The sequence below is a fragment of the Polyodon spathula genome, chromosome 2 (genome assembly GCF_017654505.1).
Source record: "Polyodon spathula isolate WHYD16114869_AA chromosome 2, ASM1765450v1, whole genome shotgun sequence".
Taxonomy (NCBI): Eukaryota; Metazoa; Chordata; class Actinopteri; order Acipenseriformes; family Polyodontidae; genus Polyodon; species Polyodon spathula.
The window spans coordinates 41,220,808-41,237,783 of NC_054535.1; the positions used below are offsets into that span (position 1 = coordinate 41,220,808).

The window sequence follows — 16,976 nt, forward strand, 5'->3', positions numbered from 1 at the left end:
GTAGTTCTCTCTCTCTGTTTTTATTGTCTTGGCTGTTGTTTTTTTCAGGGATTACCAGGCCTGAAGGCAGAGAAAGGAGATCCTGGTGAAAGGGGAGAAAAGGTGCAGCATGTTATATTAATTGAACAGGCTCTTCTGTCTGCCTGATAATGAACTTTTCACTGTCAGGTGCCACAGGACTCAACACACCCACAATTATTTATTAATTACATTATGATTGTATAAAAAAATTCACATGGATACTTACCTATTAAACCAATTATTAAAACAAATGGTTTTAAATGTAGGAATATCTCATAGAAAACCAGTTCAGTTTAACAAGAGGCTATTGAAGGCTAACAGGGCCTTCCAATTTTAGTGCTGACTTCTTTTTTTTTTTATGACTGAAAGACTATGGGTGTTTAGCACCAATTGTTTCTTGTTTAATTTATCCCCTTTTTGTGTTTCTTGTATAGTTGATTATTTTATTTTGGCTGTTTTTGTACATGCCCTGATGACTTACGTTATTACCAAAAATATCGATTTTTAATAACTGATCATAAAGAGATAAAATGAGTTCGAACCTTATAGTACACTTTAATTCACAAGCAGTGAATTAAAGTGTTCAGTTCACTGGTGCCTGACAGTGGATATTAATGTTACTACCCTAATGTTACTAACCTTGTGTGTGTGTGTGTGTGTGTATATATATATATATATATATATATATAATTTCTTCATAGCATGGATATTTTAGATTAGGTTGCTTGTTGTTTATTTTCTCTAACTTGATTACAAAAGCATTAATGAACACTAGCCCACAGTTCTATAAATTATATCATCATTTCATTTGCATCCCTTTTTTGCTGATGACCAAATATGCTCTCCAGCTGAAGCGCACACCCCAAAAATATTAAGAGCTGTGCAGCAGTTCTGAAATCCTGGTGGTTGGAGAGTGTTTTGAAAAGAGTGGGGATTTCTAAATACCCAAGACAGTTTAATTTAAAATAAAGCAGCCGCAACAAAAATCACAAAACTAATTTATGTTGCACATTTTAATATAGGGAAATTTCAGAGCTGAAAAAAAGGGATACAAACATTTGACTTTGTTTCGTGAGAGGTGTGTTCCCTGCTACTCCTTCTCTTCCCTACCGCCCTCTGATGAACTTTACACACTGGCTTCCTTCTAATCCCATCTTTCCCTTCGTCTTACTTTAGAAAATTCCTTCAAAGTACAACCTGTGTCATTCTCCTTTCAGTCACTTTCCCCGCTTAACTATCTTTGTTTCTTATCACAAATTCCTTGTCTCCTTAAAACACTGAAGACAAAGTCTCCTTTAATCCAAACCCACCCCAACCCCTTCCATTATGTGCATCACAGTTTAACCTAATATCCACTTACAGTGCAATGAGGATTACCTTTAAAACCTACTTACCACTATGTTTTATGAGTTATGCGATACATGATCAAAATTCAGGCTGCCTCCTCTGTTTAAAGGGCACTCTGATAGCAATGATGATATCTCAAACACTGAAAGAACATTTTTGATTGCCCATCTGTACTGATAAACTGCTTTGCTGTACAGGTGGCATAAGAAATGCATTCTTGGTACCAAAGTACTTACCTTATTAGTAAGATAATTACCATGTAAAACCAACAAAGGAACCACTGCCCAAATAAAAAAATTATATATATATATATATATATATATATATATATATATATATATATATATATATATATATATATATATATCAAGGAATATATATATATAAGTATAAAGAGATCAGAATTCGTTCGTTGGACCAATTTAAGTGTAGAGGAAAAATTATTTTTTTTTATTTTCTTTCAAGGAAATGTGGAATCCAGATTTGTTGCCCACCTACTTATAATTTTCAAACACCCTGTCCCCCAATTGTTTTCTTCTTCACTGTACCTGATGGATATTTTCTGAAAGTGTCCTTTATAAGAAAAGAGAGGAATGTTGTTCTGACCACGCCATTGTGTCCACAGGGGGAAAGGGGAAAGAAGGCCAAAAAAGGGCCTAAAGGGGAGAAAGGAGAACAGGGTGCCCCTGGATTAGATGCACCTTGCCCATTGGTATGTCAGCTATGCTCTAAAAACTCATCTCACCAAAACCAATGGAGCCAAAGAGGGGAGCAAGTCACTGCCTGAACTGATTTAGAATACGCCCCTCTTTAATCCAGCCTTTTTGGGGGTATTTGTCTGCAGTCAAAAGCAAAACACAATCCTTAGTAATATAACCTGCAATTTCCTCTGTTCCGTTAAATTCCAGTACTATATGTCTTCTTAGATGCATTTCAATACTATAAAAAATCATTAACACTTTAAATTACTCCCACAAAAATTGAAGTTTGACCAGATGTTGGGATTTAATTTTGCTCTTGCTCACTAGAAGGGCTGATGTCTAAATCAGTGATGCCAGGGATTGCTCATCCACATGCTGTGTTGCTGCCCAGTTGAAGGGCCAGATTATGCCTCTCTCCGTAACAATGCCAGTTACTTTTTACAAACAGGGATTCCGGGGATTTAAGGGTGAAAAGGGGGAGCCAGGTCAGCCTGGCCTGGATGGGCTGGATGCCCCGTGCCAATTGGTACAGTATTATCTTTCCTTCCAACCCCGCATGCATTCTTCCTACCTGACAATGCAAAGAGGGCTTTATCAGGCACTCAGCCTTGCATGTCCATTATGACCTGTGCATGGATGAACATAACATTTCTAATCATACATTGCCCACCTTAACACGAGTCATAATATTTTTTAACAAATGCCAGAGGATTCTTAAAGAGAAATATAGTGCTGCACTAATGTGATATGAGTCCTTTAATCAGGTTAGAAAAAAAAGCCTTCCATAAGGTTGGCAAGCCTTTCCTTTTAAAACAAACCTTACCTAAATCTTCTGGACCCTTCTTAATACAATACCCTACAGCCAATGCTAACACTTCCTACCTATAGATTCAAATGCCATTGTATTGATTATTTATTTTATTTGCAGTCTGTCTGTGTAGGTGCACTTCTGCTGCTCCAATATTGACTTTTATTCATTTTCCCAATGGCTCTGTTTCTACTAAATTCCTTCTGCTGTTGAATATCAAGTTCCCCAGAATTTGTGTTAGGTTTCCTCAGTCCTAAAAGTCATGTGGCCATAAAATTATGTTGGCTCCACTAGCTCTGTACCATTCTATAGATCAGGAGGAGCCAATTAAGTTGAAAGGTCACTGCGTTGCATGACTTTCTGGAATGAAGGAATCAAACACTATTATCAAGCAGCTAGACTTACACAGTACTCAGTGAGTTTAGCTGGAAGAGACTCAATTATTACAGTAAAAAAAACTCAACAAAATGACTCAGAATGATTTGAACATCATAAAAAGTTAAATGTAAACATAAACATGGTGTTTGAGACTACTACTATTTTAAAGTAATTTAATCTTTCCCCCTAAGTAGTGGCTAATATTTCTTCTCAATGTGCACCCTAAATACAAGCATGAACCTCCTTCTTTAATTTGTACTAGACCCCTGCTCCCAACCTTCTCCCTTGTACCAATTCGGCAGTATTAGTTTAAACGGCTATACACAAAGGGGATGACACATTCCAGAGTGTTCACATACTATATTATGATATATATTATATATATTAATAAATCTATATAGATATCTCACAATATTATATATATTTATACATATAATATTCTATATATTTACACATAGAACATTCTCTATAATTTTGATATTAAAATCAACATTCTTAAACTTCGAGGGATATATATATATATATATATATATATATATATATATATATATATATATATATATATATATATATATATATATATACACAGTTGTAGTCAAAAGTTTACATACCCCAATGGAAATTTAAAATTTCAAAAAATATCTCAAAAAAAAATAATTATAGGAAAAATCTTTTGTAGCAAAATTTTTACTTTTGTGGATGAAAGAAAAAAGATAGATATAAAAACAGATGACTAAAATTATTTATTTCAGCTTTTTTTTTTTTTTTTTGCAAAACTCCAAAAATGCTAATTCAAAAGTATTCATACCCTGACAAGAAAAATGAAATTATAGCTAGCCGAGTCACCTTTAGGAATAATAACCTATTTTAAACGATTAGGATATTTGTCAAGGAGCTTTTGCCATGATTCTTTAGTGATTTTTCACCATTCTTCAAAGCAAAATTGTTCTAATTCATTCAAATTCCAAAGACTTCTCTTGTGCACAGCCTTCTTCAACTCATACCAAATATTCTCAATCTGATTTAGATCAGGACTTTGACTAGTCCATTCCAGAACGTTGATTTTATTCTTCTTTAACCTTTCTGAAGTAGATTTTGATGTGTGCTTTGCATCGTTGTTGTGTTGGAACGTCCAGTTATACTTGAAGTTTTGTAGCGGAGGGTTTCAGATGATTGGCCAATATCTTTTGGTATGTTATGAAATCAATTTTACCATGTATTGGAACTAAATTTCCTGTGTCATTAGAGGAAGAACAGCCCTACAGAAGGATATTACCACCTCTACTACCATACTACCATTACTACCATAGCATCAAAGGGTATGAATACTTTTGTATTAGCATTTTTGGAGTTTTGCAAACAAAAAAATAGCTGAAATAAATAATTGTAGATATCTATTTCTGCTAACTTTTTTCCTCATCCACAAAAGCAAAACTTTTGCTACAAAAGATTTTGAGAAATTTATAGAAATTATAAATTTCCGTTAGGGTATGTAAACTTTTGACTATAAATATGTGTGTGTGAGAGAGAGAGAGTGTGTGTGTGTGTGTGTGTGTGTGTGTGTGTGTAAGTGTGAATATACAATTATTATGGTTCAAGGTGGGTATTAGTCTGATATTTTGGCTTACTTTTTTCATTCATCTTGTTTACCTCAGCATCATGTTTTTGCATGGAACACATGCAGGTTTATAAATATGACAAGATCACAAGATTATTATATTTAACTACTATTGAAACAGAAACTCTTTATGGTGATAACAGAATAGAATACAACTGCATGAAAATGCAATTTTATATTGTATTTTATCTGCATGAAAAGGGTTTTTGCACACTCCACTACCGTTTTCCTTATTACTTTAATGCATATCTTTCAAGTACAGCATTGCTGCTTTTCAAAGTCAAACTGCAGCTTCCTTGTAGTCGATCACTTTATCTGAAAGAAGCCATAGTTTAAAGGGCTAATATAACAACTGATATTGTTTAAGAAGAATTGCTCCCTTCAATTTGGATAAAAATACTTTGCAGTAAAGCAATCCAGTGTTAGATATTGGAATTTCTGGAATTTGGGCCATTGTTTTCCAGATTTCATCAAACTTTTTAAGAGCGTGTTGAGCACTTCATAAAAGAAACTAGAAACCGAGTATGTTTGTCCAACATTAGGGGTGTCAGATTTTAAAAAAATACAATAAAATTACACACACACACACACACACACACACACACACACACACACATTTATAGGCTCAATGTATTTTAAATGTATAAAACATTGTGCTGAAATAACACTAATGTGTTTTGGGTAGGTTACACATTACATTATGAACAAAAATATAAATTTGTACGGTACAATTATACAGTGTACAATGTACAGTAGTAAAATCAAATGAACACCTGGCACACTTTCTTTTTACTTTGGCATACAGGCTACAGGTATGGTACATAAAATAAATCATGCTGCTGTATTGTACACATCAGGATACAGTTTGCATTATACCACAAATTCATATTATGGGTAGCCTATCAGCCAAATGTATACTGTCAAAAGTACACCCTGCTTTTAGGGAAAAATAAGTATTTGGCTTTTTGCCTCATAAATGCATTGAGTACAACTGTCAACACACAAGAAAAAGTACACTAGAAAATGCCAGGAACTATTGTGTCTGTTTAAAACATGCTTTCAGTTTTTTCAGTTCTTAACAAACTGATGCAATTTTAAGTGTCGCAATTGCCTGCAGCTTTCGTACATCTCGTTATAATATTTGAGAACCCTCATTTGCACTATCAACACCCCGTTTTTGCGAATTTATACAGGAATGCCCATAATTGCATATTCATCTGAGGTTGAACCACAAAGATAAACTGCTGCCGCAAAGCATTCCCTAAAAAGTTGCACATAGCATTGCGCTTGTCTAGTAAATTTCATCCAAGACTTGTTTGCAACTGGTCTGCGACTATTGCGACAGGCGCAATACTTTATTAAACCTACCTCTATGTTCTTATAGTTGCTGTTTTGTTCTTTGGAAAGGTACAGAACGGATAGTGCCTTAGCACTGTTACATTTTTACAATCACACTGAAGGATTTATAGTCAGTTACACCCAAAATGAATACACAAATTAATGACATTCAGAATTCCATTTCTAATGTAAGGCTTTCAAAAAGACTAAGCAAAAGATTTTTCTCTTTTCTCATCCCAGGGTCCAGATGGACTACCAATGCCTGGATGCTGGCAGAAGGTAAGTGGAAGATCAAAATGTGCTCATTATAGTTAACTGACATCATTGATTATTTTCCCTGGTGCCCATATGATACTAATAGCTCAGATAGACAGGGAACATGTGTAGGGATCATGTTAGGGTTAAGGTTAGGGTATAACTTGTTGCACAGGAAGCCTTTTCAGAGAGGAACAAAAGCAATTTTGACAATATAAAACAGTTGAATTGTAGTTTCAAAACTTTAAAATAATGTTATTTAGGCTTGTGAGAATGTTGTTAGCAAATGAGAGTTAACCAAATGTTACAACCAGCATCATCAGCTCTGAAAGCGGTTAACAAAGTGACAACACAGGGTTAATTTAAGTTACTACATTTACATTAATTGTATATATGTTCCAATTCAGTCATACAAACAGATCATAATATGTAGTTTACTACGTATTCTTCACAGCAAGGAGCGAAGACCAAATAACATTGTCTGTTAAAGAGATCTGTATTTTTTTCTATTGCGTTTTCTGCTTAGATCATTATTGTCTTACTAACTATTCCAGCAAAATGCTTCTAAAAGACTCCTCAAGGTTGATTGTAATTGAGACAAGTGTTGTGATATGCACTTAGATCCATTGGTGAAGCCTTGTGCACTAAGGCCTGTGCAACATTGATATGCTTCCCAGTCTCACTTCATAACGTCAGCCTTGAGAAGTCTTTTCAGAAACATTTTTTTGCTGGAGTAATCCAATGATGATCTATGCAGAAATATCAAGTGATTTTATAGATCACACATAGTAGGACATAGAAGATAAACATTAAGAAATGGTAGATGACATCTGTTTATAAGTAACTGTGCAGTTCCATTGACAAGACTGTAGTTGTCTGATGACTTGTCTTCTTTGTGTTTTCTTGCAGTGATGAGTCTAACCCAAGCATGGAGTTTGTACATAATGCTTCATTTTTTTTTTTTTTTGTATTTATAGTTTTGTAAATGTAAAATATAAAAATATAAATATAAATAAAAGAACACTGAATAAATGTTTACATGTAGCTGATTCAACTCATCTACAGTAACAAAATGTGTACCATCACATCAGCATTATGACTTTGTAACTAAGAGGAAGAAATTGCAGGCCTGTGTCAAACACAGGGATCAACCTTGTGCTTGCTTTTTGCATGGACAGAAGCCAAGCAACAGTAAGAAATTGTGACCAAAATGGACTAAAACCCATTGAAATCTTTGGAATGTACTGTACTTGCTGTCACTGGATATTACTTTTGCTTCTGTGTTCATCTCAAGTCTGTCATCCATTCATGCCATCATACAAACTCTAAAGACTAAAAACAAAGAAAGAAAAAATCAGCATGAATAATGTGCCAAAAAAATGTTATTGCTTGTGGTGATTTATGGCTTCAAACACTAACTGGCTGTTGGGTCGTTGCAACTTTTTTAAAACACAGATCCCTGAATTGATTTTCTTTTGTCATCTTCCAAAGGGAGTCACGCCATGGTTGGTGGCTTGAAAAGATATGATCCCAGATTTTCAGCAATTTAAGCCTGCAGTTCTTCAACTCCAGTTGTGTGGGCCATGTGCCCACATCTGCATTTCTTCCTTTGTGCATGCCTAGCAGTCAAGATGACGCAACAAGCAGCATTTGTTATTTCGGCAAGGCTACAATATGGGTGCTGACCCTACAGTATGGCTCAGCAAGGATTGATTTAGATTCGAGGATTTGGAAGAGCATCGGCAGTACTGAGGTGGAAGGTCCTCAATGGATTCACAATGCTTAAGTTTGACCATGGATTTCACGAATCACAGACCAAAAGAAGGATTTTGCTGTCACTTGTGAGGCAACTGTTGGGTTTTGACGAGAGAAATGGAAACAAGTAGTGTTTGACAAGCTTCTATGAGGAACAAAAGGGGTGGTCCTACTGCCTTTTAGGAGTGAGGGGTGAACTGTTAAAATGACAGGGCCTTATAGAAAGGGTTATCATAGGATTGCATTGATGCATTTTTTTTTATTCATGATGCATAATAGCCTATTGTGCCTCAAGGACTCTTAACTCTTATTTTCTTATAAGCATACAGCAAACTTCAAAAACATTATTTATGTTTGAGGAATGGTACTTTTTTATTGTATAACATGTTGCAGTATTTCACCATCTAACATTACTGTATTTTGTCCTTAAAAGAATAAAAAATAAAAATTACTCATATTATTTCAAGCTTTCTGCGAGGAACTAAAAGGAAATTGATGTTAGTGGCTACCAAAACATGGTGTTTGCTGCAGCTTTGGCTCTCTTTACAAGAAGATTGGACTGAATGGACAAAAAAGGACAAAAAAACAGATGCTGCTAGAATTGATTTAACAGGCTGCTGCTCTAAGACTTAGGATGAATGAGCAGAAATGTTACAGTATCGTAGGCTTAACAACTGATATTTTTTTCAGTTTACACATTTATTAGCCTGTATCAAACCTTCTTCGAATGACCACTCAATAGACCACAGAAAAGTGGTCTTAATACACAGGTAGGCTAGCTTTATATCCAGGTGATTCAACATATGAATTCACTATAGACAGATGGTCTTAAGAATAGGGTGACTGTGATTACTGCAACATTTAATCCATACTTTTATTGCTTTTCTCCCAACCTAATCAATAATATTTAGTAAATTAAAATGTAAATCCACATGTGTTATACATGCTACCTGTTAATATTTAGAGAACAGTGGTTATGTTGTTCATTGTTATCTTCAGTGATTGAGTATGGCTAGGCTTACTGAGTTAGTTGAGAACTGTGTTATCATAGATTGGGAAAGTCAGTTTTGCCATTGCAGCCGGTGCTAACAATAGTGTATTATGAAATGTGGGAATGAAAAAACTGAGTGTTCATTAAATCCTGAAGAAAGGGGAAAGCAATTGTCAAGGGGGGGGTGTAAGTACTAACAGTCACTAACCCATTTCAACACACCAGTGCATTTAAGTTGTGCCTTCCTGTATTCACATATTTCTGGACTTTTGCTGTGATCACCAACAATGACAGTAGTCCTACTTCCACAAACACAACAAGAAACAGACAGAAACTGTTAGTCAACCCATGACAATTCTGAATACTGACTAACCCAGGCAAAAATAAAAGAACAGGCCAGGGTATAAATAGACTAAAGTAACTGAAAACCATTCACTTTTCAGATTAAGCAATGCATATCTCTAGGAGCCATTTGGAAAGCTCTCTGCAGTCAGACAGGCCCAGGCAAACAGATACAGATCAGGGTTTTTTTTTTTTCAATTAATGGTAATGTTGTTCTTTTGTATAATTTTTATTTTTTTAAATGTTGGGTCTTTAAAAAAAAAGCTTACCATGTTGATTATTTTTTTGACAATTGACATTGTTAATGTATTATTTCAAATAAGCATTCCTTGTAACTTTCTTATTTTACTGATTTTTAAGGAAAAAAAAGTGGTTAAAATGTTTTAAATTACAAACAAAAAGGGTTTTACTTTTGTATCTTGGCTTTGTAGTAATTTTTAGCATAGGCTTTATTTATAACATCTGTTTTCCCAATTAGGAATCATTTATTGAGCACAGCTAGTTTTAGGTCACAAGTGCTTATTTAATAGTTTGTATCACTAAAGGAAAGTTTTGTATGGTACTTCATATGCTTACCCCTTAAAAAATGATTAGTTCCTACATAGTGTAGTTTTGAATTAAATATTCTAATTGAAGTGGGCATTTTCGTATTTGGTAATTATAATTTGTATTTCAAAATGCACGCTGTGCTTGGGATATTTAACAGTACTCCATTACTGAGTGGCAGATGACACTATAAGTGTAAAACAGTTTATTATTAGCCAATCAAAAAAGGTTGTCGTACTCCAAATGAATGGCAGCCGTTTTGGTTTTGAGTAGCAGAACGTGGTTATTAGAAAGTCAATGTAATTAGGAATAACCAGGGCTGTCTAGAAAACAGAGACATTAATCAACTGTGATCCACTGAAAGTCAGGTTCTAACCTCTGCAGTTTGTTACAGCCATTTGGTTTTATTTGTATTCATTTTAGAGGACTTACTGAGTTAAGACTCAGAAGTTTATTTTTGTGGAGCAAAAATGATGAAAATGTTTTCAGTTTATATTTTTAAAGCTTGTTTGATATATGGTGTTTTTTTTGTTTGTTTGTTTTTTTTTTTTTTTGTTGTTGTTACCGTATAGCTTATTTTCACAATTATGGCGGTTTCATATACAGGATGAAAATATTTAACTTTTTTTTTTTTATTTTCGTCATTGCCAATTATTTTTTGTTCTTTTCTCCCAATTTGAAATTTGCAAGCCCTCCGGCACCCGGCCAGACTACACGGGTTGCTGGTGCACGGTGAGCTGAGGACACCCTGGCCGACCTAACCCCCAAACATATCTAGCACCATTTTGTGTAAAAAGTCAATTTTAACAGTGTTACACAGTTTCTATACATAATCTCATAGGGTTTATCAATTATTTGAATTATTTTAATGAATTATAAAATGGTTATTTCTTAGATGGGTTTATAGAGAAGTATTTTGTTCTACATGTTTTTTCTTTGATTTTCTTATTTTTATTGTCTTCAGTCAAGTTTTGTAGTTTTTTTTTATCCATTTAGTTTGACTGAAGTATATCTTCAAAACATGTTTTACACCATGTACAGCTGTTTTTATCACAATGTGTGTAGTATTACTCCTGCTTTTGACTGTGACTTGGTACTTATAATTATGTTGCTAAAATGTTCTGTATTGATGGTGGTTATTATTCTAAACACAGAAAGCAATTGTTTTGTATCCCATAAATCCATTGGCTGCTGGTCTGAAATAAATGCACTGTATGTCCATAAATTGTACTCGCAGATGTATTCATAATGAAAAGAAATGTCAAGCATTGCACAATGTTATTTATTCACTAAAACAGGAGCGGAAGAATGGGAATGTGCAAAGCACAGGGCAGTTAGCAGAATGGTGTTTTAGGTGTTCACTATGTATTGTGGCCTTGCAGCAGCAGTCAATGGAGTTTTGCTAGTCCTGTTGTATCACATATTGTTTTCTGATGTCCAATAAATATTACTCCAAACCTTTTTTTTTTTTTGCTGGGGCTGTTAAATTCAAAGCTCATAAAAGACAAAACAATGACACCCTTTAAATTTTATAAATCCAAGGCCCACAGCAATCGATTTTTACTTATGCATGTGTGACAAAATAGCCAAATGTCTAAGGTGGTAAGGAAACAAAAAAAAAAAAAAAAAAAACACTGCTCACAGAGCAAAATTAAAAGGTTTAACAAAACAAGTCACCAAGAACAAAATTCACAGGAACAAAATAACCGGCTCAAGGGCCCAAATAAAGGTTCAAACAAAAGACCAAACCATTGTAGGCTGAGCATTAGCCTTCACTACAAAGTAGTAAATATAATACCAACAACCACTCACAGTGTAAAGTCACCCATTCCCTTCACCCAAACAAAGGGTTTTCCCTCCTTAATACCATGTGGCTGGGGCATAATTAACCACGAATCATTCAATTAAGGCTCCAGTCACATTCTCACATGTATTCTCACATGTATTTTCTTCTGGCCTGCCACAGCATGTTATCTGAAAAGAACCCTTTGAGATGAATGTTTCATTTCAGTTGGGTTTCTGGAAGGAAGCAATAGCACGCACATACACTTACAACCAGTGACAATGTACAGAAAAAAGCACACATAATGAAGATACTGTTCTCACAATAAACAAACACTTATTAGCAATAGCAGAGCATTTAGGGATGAAGTACACATTTCATGTAAGATTTCTGCCTAACCTTCCCACCCTCACCATCAAGTCCATAGTGTAACATTACCACCACTTGGTGATGCTGTGTATGTATTGTAAAATAGTGGGACTTTAATGTATTTTGATAAATTCAAATTGCCACAAGGGTAAAACAAAACAAACAAAACAAAAACAAAATAAATCTGATGGTAGCCATGATGGTAGGTTACATTGTAATTGAAGGTAAAAGTCATATTAGGAGAATATAAAATAGTCCTTTATATAATTTGCTGTGTCTAAATTAAAATCTCTTTCCTTCCTTATGACGCAAATAAATATATTCATACAATAAAGCAACTGAAATTATCCAACACTTAATAAAGCAAGCTATCTGATCAAATCAGTATTCCTTTTATTATTTTCAGTGTTTTTGTTCTTTTAAGAATGTAGCTTATTTACCTTATCCGCTGACTCATGCGGTATGTGTTTGAGTTCCATCACTTCCTGGTATTCTGGTTTTCTGATTTATAACAAAGTGCCAAGTATAAACGCCACAATCCAAAGTTTGTTATGAACACCAAGGTTTAAATAAGGACAGTAACACATCACACTTGATACATATTTAAAATAAAGTGTTAGAATGAAAGATAGTAATGGATCAGTGTATCATCTAGAGAAATAAATAGTCTTACTGATAGCATGATGGTCACTTTAATTACACTTGTGTAGGTAGGGTACAGGATGTGCAGAATCTGATAAAATTCCTTATATGGTGATATTGGTTGCCATGGTTTTCATTTCAAACAGCCTTTTAATTGATAGCTAAACTTCAATCAAGAATGTGTTGCTGAAAAATACATTTTATGGGTAATATAAAAGTAAAATGCAATGGTTCTGTGTTAAAAGCCAATGCTAACACACTAGATGCTACAATGATACATTGTGCATGCCAGTAGTATCGCACAATGATAAGTAAGAACCATGCTGGCCACTCACCACAGTACCACTTTAATTCTGTATGAAAATTCATGTTTGCTGTAACATGTGTTTCTTTCAAAACTGCATTTGAGGCCTGCATGTCAGGTAAGATTTCTGAAATTATTGTCATTACATGTTAGGGAGAATCTCACGTCAAGTTTGAAAACAACAATAGGAGAATTCTCCAATCTTAGCAAACCGTGAAATAACTATAAACAGCTTTTTAAAAAAAGATACCATGCTTTGGTATGCTTATCTCAATGTAGACATACATTCATTGAAATTGCAATAGAGACCTCCTTGCTGGCATAAACAGCTTCACAGATATAAATAAATACACTCACATGCAGTAAAATCTGGGATTTGTAGAACCTGGGTACAAATATTTTTATAATATAAATGCTGGCAATATATACTTATTTTTAAGTGAGTCAGTGCCATTCCCAAAAGTCTGAACAAGCAATACCCTAATCAGCTATTGATTACATAGAGCAATTTAGAAACTGGTAATCCTGTTGATGTTTAATTTCTTCAAGGGTTGCACATTTAGGGGTAGATGTAAGTATAGACGCAGTGCAAATAATTGCGGATGCAAAATTCAAATTGCATTGTGGCCAGGCAATTATTTTGCACTGCGCACTATGTAAGGTTAAGAGCAATGCAAATTACTTAACATGCACAAATAATGTGCAGTTACGATAATGAGGGTATCAGTGACTGCATCACGGTATCAGATAAGGCCGGCTTGCACGTCGGGTCTTCACTGGAGTCCTAGTCATCCGTAGGCAACTGTATGACACCTGGTGCATTTTAATTTTCGTATATATATTATAGATAGATTATATATATTCTATATAGATATAATTATATAGAGATATATGAGAATATATATATATATATGATATATAATATATATAAATATGTCAGATGAAGGGCCGCAAAGTTCTCTTGGTGCATGAAAAAAAGTTTTCTGAGAAGGAGCTGAGAGTCCTTACGGCTGAGGTCACTCAAACAGAGTTGTTTGGAAAAGCCAACATCAGCCAACATCAGGTATGATCTAGTATCCTTAGGAAATGATATGTGTTGGCCTGCCCTTTTCAGCATGACATCCAGAAATGTGCCTAGCACTCTGGAAAGAGTGCATTGGGCTATCGTTCCAGACATTCCAACTGCGGTCTGAAAGGAACCAGGGGCGAAGTAGTGCAGCGAGCACAGCACTTTTACATGTGCAGAGATAGCGGTCCCTAGATTGATGCTGGAGTCTAGCTCATCCCTCAATTCAGCTATTAGGTCTAGGATGACCTGCGGAGTGAGATGCTTTAGCACCACGTCCTCCGGCATCCCAAACAAAGTGACCCTGGGATTGAATATGCAGGGTCTTCTTCATCTTGCCCTTCTCCTAACATGTTCCTGCCTTTCCTCAAACAGAGCCAAGTGTTGCCGCATCAAGAAGTGTACCACAGCAGCCATCCTGAAGCCAATGACATGTCTCTGCAGGTGTGTGCTTTTATACAGCTCTTAGTTATTCATTTTTACAATGGTTTGCACCTTGTAAGAAGAGGTGTAAAGTTTTTGGAGGGTCAGCAATTGCCCCAGTGCAAGACAAAATCCTTACATCACATTATAATGTCTGTGTCAGCTTAGTATCCAGATCCCATCCAATTCCATGCTCTTTTCTTCATTTGAATGCATTTCAATATAATTTGAATGGGTTTATAATGGCAAAATGCAAATTTAATAGCGGGTGCAGAACACCAGATGAACACCATTCTTTACATATGCCGCATTTATAGCGACCGGATAGTGTTAGAAAGTGGTATATTGTCAGAATGTGGTATCTGTACCAAAACTTGACTCGTGTAATGTCAGACAGTGGTACACTGTCAGATTTTGGCACATATGCAATCCACTGTGATCTGATGCTATTTTCCTATTGCCAAACGGGAATTATGCATTCTTCTTTTTTGCAAACTTAAACTGGAAACAAACAATCAATTTCTCTGAAAAGAAAAAACAATTCATGAAGAACAAGACAAAATGAGAAGTCCACCGCAAAGTTGCACAAATAAAAAAATGTACAAGACCCAGTGTATGGCACATGATAAATATTCTCATACTATTTTCTTAATGGTGGACAAATATGATAAATTACATTCAAAACGATGTAACAGACTGGAAAATATTATAAATTCAATTTCAAAAGATGTAAAAGACTGAAAAAGCATAATATACCAGATAAAATGGGCGCTTCTTAGCACATACCTGGAAATTGCACTACACTGGTAAAATCTGACTAAGTCTGCTAAACACAATTTATGCAGTATTATGGGGGTTTTGCACCCACAAATCACTTTGCGTGTATCCTTACATCACCCCTTTAATTTCTTCATTAACGAATTTGGGTCCTACACATTTATTGGTATGTTAATGCTTTATGAATACCGCTCAATGTATCGTAATCCCAAAAGTAAGCAATCTGATTAGAAATTCATTTTTAAGACAGCCTACAGCTACTGTTCTTCTACTCATACATTTTAAACTAGTACCACTAAATAAACCTTTTTTTTTGGTTCATCTCTACTACTCTAGGTTGCATGGAGGAATAAACTTGTATTCACTTCAAAGTAAAAAAAATAGGTACATCCAAATAACTGCAAAATGTTGACTAGGTGTATTGCTATAGCAGAATGGAACTATAGTTCTCTATTAGTTTCAACAATAAAGACTGAACAGGCAAGCTGTCCTTGTGAGTAATGTGATTAATTCCAATAATTACTTTATTTCTCTATCTTTGAGAAGCATTTGTATTGAACTGGAACAGAATGTTTTGTGTTGTAACACTTTCCCATGTAAATTGACCAGACAGCATACATTGCCATGTATTGCAAAATCTTTATTATTTGCTGTCTGGTCAGCAGACCATTGGATTATAAATAAAACAAACCATTTCATCTGTACTTTGTTGTCTGCTTGTTTCACTGGATTACTGCACCTGCACTTCATCTGCTCTACACCTGTGCACTAATTACCACTTTGCCACACTAACCTATATGGATATACTGTACCCCATGCCAAGCAACTCCATGCTAGTTCTGCATATAAATATTGAATGAGTTTACTGGTCTGCTGTTTTGAATGGAATTATCTTTCCTAGAACTGTCTACAAGTCTATATTGTATATTTACAGCTACCTTTGTGTATCGGTGCGTATTGATCAACATCATTCTGATGTCACTGTCCTTAATCTGTTTAGTGTCACTTCCATCAGACAACCTCCATACGCCCCCAATTTCTCAATATCTTGTGCTAAATAATTTAATTAGGAAGTTTCAAAACAAACAATTGGACAAGTAGTTATCTAAATAAATCCATGCTTCTGTATGGACGTACAGACATATCCCCACTTCCACCATATTCAGAAACCAGGGACATGCAGGCCAGGGTATAATAAGTATTCAACTAACTAAAGTAGCTACATGTTTGCAGCACAATCATGTGGCAAGTCATGTGGTTCCTTTACATAACTTTGCAACACTCCTATGATGAATTGATTTAAATTATTTTCTTACTACATAAGGCCCTTCATGGATTGGGGCCTTTACATTTACATGAACTGTTAGTGCCTTATTGTCCTAGTCGCACCTTGAGATCAGTGAATGCTGAACTATTGGTAATTCCAAGAAGTCATCTAAAATCAGGAGGGACGAGGGAATGCAGGCACAGTCAAGTAATATTTGTTCGTGTCTGAAATGAAAAAAAAATCAA

The 16,976-nt window shown here is 35.0% G+C and overlaps 1 protein-coding gene and 1 long non-coding RNA gene across 4 annotated transcripts in view; one reads left to right on the forward strand and one right to left on the reverse strand.

Moving 5' to 3' along the window:
• The window catches only part of LOC121296449 (collagen alpha-1(XXV) chain-like), a 182,027-nt gene extending 172,222 nt beyond the window's left edge, over positions 1-9,805 (forward strand). The window contains exons 35-38 of one of the 3 annotated variants that reach the window (XM_041222048.1): positions 49-102; positions 1,994-2,080; positions 6,452-6,490; positions 7,376-9,805. In XM_041222048.1, coding sequence (XP_041077982.1) covers positions 49-102; positions 1,994-2,080; positions 6,452-6,490; positions 7,376-7,378 — 183 coding nt within the window. In that variant the 3' untranslated portion in view covers positions 7,379-9,805. Of the gene's footprint in view, positions 1-48; positions 103-1,993; positions 3,558-6,451; positions 6,491-7,375 lie in introns of those variants that run through there. The other 2 variants (XM_041222057.1, XM_041222040.1) reach the window with 2 other exon arrangements.
• LOC121296466 lies at positions 6-16,949 on the reverse strand. Its single transcript, XR_005947067.1, has 3 exons — positions 16,854-16,949; positions 1,917-2,024; positions 6-82 (listed from the first exon to the last, which is right to left on the reverse strand). It is a non-coding gene; the product is annotated as an uncharacterized LOC121296466 (long non-coding RNA).
• Between the last annotated feature and the right edge of the window lie 27 nt (positions 16,950-16,976).